We start from the raw sequence: 10,172 nt of genomic DNA on the forward strand, positions 1-10,172 counted from the left end.
TACGCAGACACAGTTGACGCCATCAGTTATCCTGAAGAACAAGACCCGACTTTATATGAAGGTCCCACAAGCAGGCGGGCCCGCTGTCCTCCCCAGCTGACCAGCGGCAGCAGAGAAAGAGCCCTGCTTAAAGGGCTAGGGGACCGCCTTAGGAGGGAAGCCATGCTCAGGAGTCAGATGGCTGCTGCCGCGGCGGCCGACCCCAGCCATGGGCCCAACCCACCAAGGCCCTACTTGGTCAGCAAAACGGCACAGTCTCTAAGGTCGCCTATGGGTCAAGGGGAAGAGATTGACGTGGAGTACGGCACCGATGACAACGACAGCCCGGGGGAGGTGGGGATGGAGCCGATGAGATCCGAGTGGTGGGTAGAGGGGGCTCAAATGGAGCACAACAGACCTGCTCACCGCCGAGGGCTGCAGGCTGAGACGCTGGTAAATGTGGCTGCAGGCCAACTGCAATGTTGTCCCAGCCCCCTCCTCTCCCCTGTACACTAGCATCGTAGATCTGACCCTCTGAGTCCTTTAGTGGATATCACTTATCTCCATCGATCGGTAGACAGCTACGCTTTCCATCATCACCGCTGCATTGGACAGAGGGACGTTCTGTAGCACAATTTGTGGTAGATTTTGCTGTTATAAAAGCAGGCAAAATACAGTTTATTAAGTCCATCATCACCCAGTTGCCTCAGACTTTTAATATTTGTAAGATTTTGTGTCAGCCCAAGTGTAGCTGACTCTGTTCTCCCTCTGCTTGACTGCACTACTTCCTGTTGCATTCATTTTTTTCTACATCTTGAAAGTCACTCAACTCAACTTCTTTTTAAATAGTCTGCCCTGTCCTTATCTGTGCTTTGGTCTGTATTTCCTAACACCACCACAATGCAAAAAAAGGTGTTCATGTTGAAACAGTAGAATGCTGGAAACCTTGGGGTTGAATGAGGTTTTGATTGCTACCGAAATAAGTATCAATTAAAATAGATTATCATCAGATGGAGCATAGATTATTGAATATTGTTCCCTCTCCTCCCCCAGTAGTGAGTGTGTTTCTGTTTTGTTTTCTTAATGTCTTGTTTGTTTTTCTGTATGTGGAGCAGGAGCCCAGCCAAATCCCTCCAGCAGAGGCAGGCCCATCGTGGGGAGGGCAGGCCGAGCTCTCTTCTAAACCAGCCAGGCAACTCAAAGGTCAGAGACTCTTTCCTCTTTTGTCTTCTTGTTTCTTCCGTCTCTTGATTTCAATCCCTCTCTCTCTCTCTTTACTTAAAATGGTAGTCTGATGCTGACACACCTGTGCTTTCTGTTGGCAAGGCTCCCCCTCTCTCACACGATGGCAGTCAGATTAGCACCTTGTGTAGGAGGGGGGTCAGGGTGGAGGAGGTGCTGTAGCTGCAGAGGAGAAGTGGGAGAGAGCCTGCTAAGCTGAGAACCGGCTTAACTCAAAGTGGCTTGTCATGACAGGAGGAAGTGACAGACATTAAAATAGTAACCTCGATTAGCCAGCAAAGAGACGGCCTGCAGTGCGTATGAGTGCCTGCCTTTCTCTGCCTCCCTTTAATGTCTTTCTCCTCAATTGCTATTGCTATGACACAGTCTGCACACTCATTTAATAAACCTAACCTTTTTCGGGTATATGTGTGGCTGCACAGTTGGCTACACACACAAAAGCATAAGTGCACACGTGCACGCAGATAGAGGAAGGGAGCAGGGAGAAGTTCTGTCCTATCAACTGGAAAATCAGTGAGGATGTGAAAGTGTGCAAGTTGTCTGCCCGTGACTTTTGCCACAGATGGGCTGATTCTCCCTAATGAGATCGAGAACACGTCTCTCCAGTGCAGCTTAAAGTCGCACTACAGCTCTTCAAATGTGTCGCTCGCCTTCAACTAGGCTACAGTGGTTAACGTTTTAGCCACACCGGTGTCACACCTCTGATCTGCTACGCTGTAGAACGTGCTGCAAGCCACATTTAAAGGCTTCTTTGCATTAACTTTGATGTTGCATCCTAATATTCGTATTTGCTTTTCTTTTTCTTTTTTGCCTCTGTTTTGCCAGTAAACGTCCTCAGATTCAGATTAGAGAGTGGGTCAAACATACAGATCATGAACGAGTGCACGTTCGTCAAACGGCTCACACAGCTTAGGATCAGTGGTTTAGCTTGATTACCTCTTTTAAGGACATGCATGTGCTCGGCGAGCACTGTTCATAGCAGCGCTGCAGTTGGTGGGAGGTGGGGGAGGGGGAGGGGCGATGTGGCTCTGCTATTTGCTGAGCTCATTTCAAGCTATGCATGGCGTGTGTGCAGGGAATGCTTAGTGTGATAGTAGTGACAATATATTATATTCAGCAAGTTCAGCTCAATGCTGCCTAATGCGCTGTACTGCAACACACGAGGCCAGTGAGTGACAAGGTGTCATGGACATAAGGCACAAAAATAGATATTCCAATTGTTCAAACCCAAGTGTTTTTTAAGAACGATTATTCGAATGTTGTTTTTGGCCAATTTTTCAGCCCTAATAACCGGTGCTTTCAACACTGCACTCCTCTAAACAAAATGCTTGTGAATTGGACACCAGAGAACAAGCACCATTTCATTTTATACATCCGGTGCCAATTACACCTGTAAATGGGTAGCAAATTAAGTATTGTGGCCGTGTCTGTATTTGTGTGTGTGTGCTTGCAGGTGGTGTTGATTCACCAACGATCAAAAGAGAGGGTGACATACGTATCTTTGTGGCCCTCTTCCCTTATGATCCTGCCACTATGTCACCCAATCCTGATGCTGCTGAGGAGGAGCTGCCCTTCACTGAAGGACAAATCATCAAAGTACGTTCCCACACAGCTCAGACACTACTGGAATAACCTCCACAATCATGCATGGGTTTTCTTTCAAAGCCTCCCTCATAAGCTCAAATTAACGCACATGGTTAGATATGTACACTGTATATAATGGTTTTCCCATGAGTCATTTTGGAACCTTTCTGTAACTTTGATGTACTTTATATATAGCATAAAGCCAGCAATTTTACAGGTGTGTGCTCCATTTCAATAGATTCATTTTTACACACCTCTCCCCAGGTTTATGGAGACAAAGATGCAGACGGGTTCTACCAAGGAGAGTGCGGTGGTCACCTGGGCTACGTGCCATGCAACATGGTGTCTGAGATCCAGGTGGAGGATGAGGAGACCCGGCAGCAGCTACTGCGGCAGGGCTTCTTGTCCACAGCGGCCTCCATGGAGAAGATAGGTAGGTGAAACTGTATAAAGACGAACCTGTAGGCAGATTTAGGACCAAACGACAAACAGTGTGTTCTGTGGAAATTTGAATCATGTTGTGTGCTGTTAAATGTGTATTACTGTTGGAATTGAGTACATCCTTTACCTTAGGGGTGCAATATAATGTTTTACTGGTTATATATCACCCCTGTTTGTGTTTAAAGTGGTAAGTGAAAATAGCAGCAAAAATGTTGCAGAATCCACACCTAAAATATCTATTTTTCATTTCCCTAGTCTTCAAATTGGCCAGCTGTGTAAAGAGACACATTGTCATATTTTGTCTGCAATTAATTGGGGAAAAATGAATGCTTTTTTCCAGATGAGAGGAGGAGATGTAAAAAGCTCCTCTGGCCTGTTGACCTGTTGATCCAGCAGAAAGCTTGGTTGAACTAAATTAAAAAGAATCCAAAATGTTCCCCCAGGGCATTTCTTTGTATGTTTTTAGTGCTTTTTGTTCACTATGTTGCTATTACAGAAAGCATAACCATCCATTCTCAGACACTGACTTCATTCTTAAGGAGGTGTCTAAAAAGAGAAAAAACTCAAGTCAAAGTGTTTGCCTGTGGCGGGTCAAGCGAGCCACGCAGCAAAATCAAGCTGACACTTTGCTTCTGTTTCCTGCTTTCTACCCAGAGTGGTATAACTGCAGATGGTTTAACCTTTTCACTTCCACTTGTTCTCAGTGCTGTGTTTGCTGCTCACTGGTTGTCATTTTTAAATTGCTCTTCACTGGCTTTTCATTGTCTACTTTGTCTTGTCTGCTTCTCTCAAAAAAATGCACCTCTGTTTCTTTTTGGTTTCATTTTTTATTTTTTGGTTTTCCTTTCTAAAACTCCATAAAGGCACTCGCACACACGCACAGCTTCCGCGTCGCCCTGTTCCACCGCCGAAACCGAGACGATCCAAGAAAGGTGTGTCTCGCTGCAGATTGCGGCTTCCCCACCTGCCTCCTTTATTCTCTTCTCTGGTTTGCTTCTCTTTCTGTCTCTTTCACTTTAGCTTTTTGCTCCTTCAGTTGCTGCTTCTCACTCAGCGACCAGGGGGGATTTTTAGGTCAGCTACTGTAGTTAAGAAATCAGACAGCTTCCCAGCAGTCTGGTAAAAGTATAACCACTATGAAAGTAGTAGTAGTTTCATATTCTATAATTAAGGCTTAGAGTTCCACTTTCTTTCTAATGGTTATCACAATGAGTGATTTATTCTCTTCACAGGTTAACCTTTTATGATTTTTTCACAAATATTAAAAAGGCACATACATAAGTACTGATTCAGTCCTGTCAGCTTTCATTGATATTCATGTAAAACATTGCAAACATAGCAGCAGAATGTGGCTGTTATGGCTGTACCGAATAGTCCAATAACTCCAGAGTATCAAGTCAAGTTTATTGAAAAAAGATTGATCGGTTCTAAAATTCACAAAATGTTTTTATATCGCTTAATATTCTACTTTAATCCATTAAATAATTGTTGGCATTTAGCCTTTCAGAAACATTTTCACTGTGTTTAAAAACTGTTTTGCAGGAGGCCAGCAAGGGGAGGCATGCACCTGTATTAAAGTCTAGCAACAATCTAACAGCACCATTCATTATATTTATATATCCACAATAACAGGGTGATGACGTCCTTAAATATGCAAAAAAAGAAAGAAAAAGACATTCGGTACAGCCATAGTTGCAGTATTATGCTTATTTTTAAAATATAGTCCTATTTGCCAGTATTCTGCTCCGATGTCACAACTGTATTACATGATCACCTAAAGTTCCCTTGTTGAGACATCCATCCCCTCTGATCTCCATTTCTGACTTTGTGTGATGACTGAGACTTGATACTTTGACTTCAGACAGGATTATTCTTTAGCCTTTGAGGTCTGGTATCATTCTGTGATTGTGCTTATGCTCTCTTTCCATACCTCATCTCTTCCAGTGGAGTCTGTCGCACTCTGGGAGGAGAGCGTAGACTCCTCCAGCCAAGGTTTGTAGATAGCACGTTGACTATTCTGCCTCACTGCTTTCACCTGCATGACGACCCTTTCTATGTCCACTGGAGGACAGCATGTGTTTACTTGCCATTTTATGCATTTACGTGCCATTTGGGACCTTTTCCCCTTTCGTTGGACTGTTGATAACACCACCAGGACTCACCTTCATTCATCCTTAATAGGGACTGTTTGATTATTTAGGGGTTTACTGAAGAATTTCACCTTTTTAAAGATCCTCAATAACAAATAGACTGCTAAAAATAATGCACGTTCTTTGTGTTGGAAAGAATACAAGAAAAAATATATTTTGTATTTTAAAGCAGCATAAATCAAATTGCCATATCTAATGTCTTGGTTTTGAGAAGTAGCATCCTTTTTTCTACTTAGACCCTATTTTCCCATGTTTTTGTGTTTAAGTGACTAATGGTGACAACAATTTTGAACGCTGCAGATGCTAAACGGATCTTAATGTAATCGCTCTGGGAAACACGTCACTGTCAATAAACATCCACTAAAAGTTTCTTCGTTATTGTAACCAAGTCTCGCTCAAGAAGAAGTCTCGTTCTGAAAACTTGCGAGGGTTGACTTGTTGCTGGAAGACAACAGTGGAGTTGGAGAGAGGAGTGCCGGTGTTGTCAGAGTTTGTTTTGTTAAAGTTTCGAAAGTGTAGCTTAGTGTTATCTAAAATGTTGTCAATGTCATTGTTGAATACTTTGATGATTTTGACAATATGGACGTTATGTAAGATTTGCGAACAAGACTTCTCCTTGAGCGAGACTTGTTTTTTTTACGGCTGCAGTGCTCTAACTTAATACTGGACCACTATCAAGAGTTGGTGTCCAAATGAGTTACCCCGACACAAAAAACATGAGAAAATATGGTGCAGGTCTAAAAGTACCTAAGGTTGCCTTTAATTTCTTCATTAACCCCCAGTTATAAATGTCAAGCAGTCCCTTCTCCTAACTCCTCTTTTCATTTCACAGCTCAAAGTGGCATCATTTAATCATTAAATCATTTCTGTTGTCTTCATTTTTACAGCCCGAGGAGCTTTTTCAATGAAAATAAAATGCTAACTCTCATTCCTAATTTCTAATTTCCCTATTTCAATGTGTTTGACTGCTGTGGTGTGACTTTTCCTCAGCTTAGCATGACGCTGAGTGAGTCGAACGTGCAGACACCATGAGCTGCATGCTGATGAGCTGGTTGTGATTGCAGAGACGTGCTACTCCTCTAATTATCAGGATTGATCCGACTGTAATATTCGCCCCCTCTCTGTTTGACTGACAGATCCCAGCCCGACTGCTGCTGCCGCACCAGCTGTGGGGAACCCGGCCCCAGGAGCTCGCAGGATGGTCGCCATCTTTGATTATGATCCACGAGAGAGCTCCCCCAACACTGACATAGAGGTCAGACATGTATAATATATTATTTTCTAGACATGTATATGTGCGGTAGTAGTTTTTGCTCATTATCTGCCTTGTCATTTCATCACTTGATTTAGGCTGAGCTGACCTTCAGTGCCGGAGACATCATCCATGTGTTTGGTGACATGGATGAAGATGGTTTCTTCTACGTAAGTGTTAACATGACTCTAGAATTAAGAGTGGTCTGTTTATTGCTCCATCTAAGTGACAAGCAGTTTTTGTGCTGTCCTTCCTAAAATAGGGTTTTGGCTCTTGCGAGAAGAGTTTTTCCCAAAAACAAATCTACACAAGATTGGATAAAACAAGAATAAATTGATCCTGACTCTTTGAATTAATTAAATTGAAACGAAATAACATTTGAATAAAATTTGAGAGATGACAATATACACTATCTAAGTATTAGAATGAAAAATAAAAAAGATATACATAATATATAAAATATATTTTTTATATATATATATTATATATATATATATATATATATATACAGGGCTTTGTTGAACAATAGCAGGCCGCTGGTATGAATAGCAGACCGTTGCTACGGACATAGTTCTGATCTCCGTACACAGTGAGAGGACTGTTTCTTTATCAGAAGGGATAAAAACATTTTTAAATCAACATTCTATGTCAAATTATTTATTGTTTACTAAATAGCTGTGTAATAATCAGGATAATGTTCAGCGAGCTGGTCATTATATTAGCAAAATTAATAATTGAACACATCAACAATAATTGAATTTACTTACATATAATAAGAACTGCAAATATTACTATGATAAAGCATATGGTATAAAAATACAATGATTACTAAAGTAGTAATATAGCAGGGCTGTAACTAACAATTATTTGCATTACTGAATAATCATTTTGTCTATAAAACATCAGAAACAATGAATAGAGTTCATCATTATTTCTTAAAGCCCAAACAGTCTAAAATCCAAAACAATCAAAATAACTGTAATTTAAGACCCATGACATCAACAAATTCTTACATTAAACAACCTGGACCCGTCAACATTTTTGCTTCAAAAATTACTTTAATGATTAATCAATTATCGAAGTATGTGTTGATTGATTGTCTGTTGATTGACTTATAATAAATGACAGCGTATGGGTTCACAATTGTTAAAAGGCGCACTGATGTCTTTGTTGTATTGTTCCTTCAGGGAGACTTGAATGGACACAGAGGCTTGTGTCCCTCAAACTTCCTGCAGGCGTTACCAGAGGACGCTCCAGCCAAACCTCTCCCTGCTCAGCCCGCACCAGAACCCAGGAGAGACTCACAGGTGGCTTAGCATGTCTGTCTACCTAGCATGAACTTCTGTATATGGAACCGTGGGCAATACCTGCAGGAACACGTTATGTCTCATTTTCACCAATTACTTTTTTTTCATGTATTTACAGCATCTGGTTGCTGTGATTGTATGTTCTGTTTCTTTAATTTTGCCCTGTCGCATTTCTTTTGCCCCACTACTTCCTGCATGGCCTTTTGCAGAAGCAGAAGCGAAGTGTACACTTTGAGACTTGATCGTAAGTGTTCTCAGATCAGACTATAGAGGCTCAGTGATCACCACTAGTATCCCTGTTTATGTCCTCTTCCCTCCACCTTACCTGTAGTCCTGCACTACTTATTTGCGTAGGATCCTGCACCCAACGATGGCTTTAGTTTATCAAAAGACGGCTTCACAACGTTGAGATCTCGGGTTCCACTGCCTCCTCCTCCTGTGTGTGTCCTATCCTTGTATTTCCCTTCTGGTGTTAAACTTTCAAGCATAACTTCGCTTTAGATTTTGTTTAATTTATTTGGCATGTTAGTTCTAAAAGTCTGACTCTCTTCCTGAAGGGTACCCTGACGTCTTCTACAGAGCCACCAGACCCTGGGCCCTCAACCCTAGAAGAGGCTTCCCACCCCCAAACAGAACCTCCTCTCCCAGACCCAGCAGAGCAAACAGACCCGCCACCCAAACTATCACCCTCTCCAAGCCCTGCGTCAGACTTGGACCCTGCTCCAGGCCCTGCTCCTGTTCCGGTTCCTGGTCCAGCAGCAGTGGAGACCTGCTGCTCCCCTCCGGCCCCCCTTCCAACAGACAGCCCGACGCAGACGGACCGCTCTGCGCAAGGCAAGAAGAAGAAAGGCTTTTTCTCCAAAGGCAAGAAGCTGTTCAAAAAGCTGGGATCCAGCAAGAAAGACTGAGTCAGCAGATCTGACTCAGAATACTCGCGTCACATTGAAAGCACTTTTTCTATCTTCAGTGGTAGTCTCAGTTTGTAGCCGGTGCGGTTAGCGGCCATCCGATCTAATAACTGATGCTTCAACCGTCAGTAATTATACATTTGCCTTAGAGCACTGCTAGCAACTGTTAAATATTCAAGTACATCAACGTACCGCTTACAGCATCACACTAGCATGTGGAAGTGCATGTTGAAGTGTGCAAACACAAATATATCCTCTAAATACTACCTAACTAAGCATTTGCAAAATTTCAACTCAGTAGTCTTTGATGCTTGATATAAAACACTAAATGGAGCCGTTATATTTAGAACAACTAGATACAGATTGTGTTGAACAGCAGACTAGACTTCAGCCCAGCTCAGACACAGCTAATTTAACATTAGCTTTAATGTTCTTTATTTATTTGAAGCAAACAAACAGAAGCAGCAGTCTGTCTCTTCCTCTGGGTGACTATAAAGAATGCACTATCCATCCTGATCGGATGTATTTTAAATATATCTGTCTGCTCATCCCCTCTGTTTCTCATCTTTAGGAGTATTTATACCGTACTTTGTACAAAACATGTTATTTATTTCGTATCCAACTCTTGCCCTAACCATCACGACATTGCGTGAAGTGACATCGGGGCGAGAGGTTTAGTCATTTAGAGCTGTCAGAGACAGAGATGATCCACTTTGATACGTGTAGGTTAGATCTAAATAGTTATGGGGTTTTGAGGATTGTTTATTGAAGGTAAAGAATGGGAAGGGTTGCCCTTCTTTTGTGTGTGTGTGTGTGTGTGTGTGTGTGTGTGTGTGTGTGTGTGTGTGTGTGTGTGTGTGTGTGTGTGTGTGTGTGTGTGTGTGTGTGTGTGTGTGTGTGTGTGTGTGTGTGTGTGTGTGTGTGTGTGTCCTCTGGTGAGACTGAAAACAAGATGCCTTTCTCAGACATTAACACAGGAACTCTTTACATTTGTGACAACAGTCACATTTGGCCTAAATGTTTAATACTACATATTTCTGTCTGTGTGAGTGTGAGAGAGACCTGCAAAAGTGATGTAGTATCTAGTGATCAGTAGGCTCCTCTGTTAGCTAATAAGGCTGCAACTAATAAGTATTATTAAGTTATTATCGATTAATCAATTAATCATTTGACCTGTAAAACATGAAAATTGTCATGGAATGTTTGGTTTTGTCCGACCAACATTTCAAAACCCAAAGATAATATATTTATTTTTAATATAATACAAGGGGAAAAAAAGGAGATTTTTACATTTGAGAACCTTAAACCT

At 42.0% G+C, this 10,172-nt stretch overlaps 1 protein-coding gene across 1 annotated transcript in view; it reads left to right on the top strand.

The window, feature by feature from the left end:
• The window catches only part of LOC129113357 (peripheral-type benzodiazepine receptor-associated protein 1), a 61,915-nt gene extending 52,316 nt beyond the window's left edge, over window positions 1-9,599 (top strand). Inside the window, 9 exon segments of the mRNA XM_054625594.1 lie at window positions 1,095-1,182; window positions 2,675-2,817; window positions 3,070-3,238; window positions 4,110-4,178; window positions 5,191-5,238; window positions 6,533-6,651; window positions 6,747-6,818; window positions 7,836-7,955; window positions 8,513-9,599. Of these exon segments, the coding sequence (XP_054481569.1) occupies window positions 1,095-1,182; window positions 2,675-2,817; window positions 3,070-3,238; window positions 4,110-4,178; window positions 5,191-5,238; window positions 6,533-6,651; window positions 6,747-6,818; window positions 7,836-7,955; window positions 8,513-8,863 (1,179 nt within the window). The 3' untranslated portion in view covers window positions 8,864-9,599.
• Window positions 9,600-10,172: the final 573 nt, after the last annotated feature.

Source organism: Anoplopoma fimbria, chromosome 24 (genome assembly GCF_027596085.1).
Source record: "Anoplopoma fimbria isolate UVic2021 breed Golden Eagle Sablefish chromosome 24, Afim_UVic_2022, whole genome shotgun sequence".
Taxonomy (NCBI): domain Eukaryota; kingdom Metazoa; phylum Chordata; class Actinopteri; order Perciformes; family Anoplopomatidae; genus Anoplopoma; species Anoplopoma fimbria.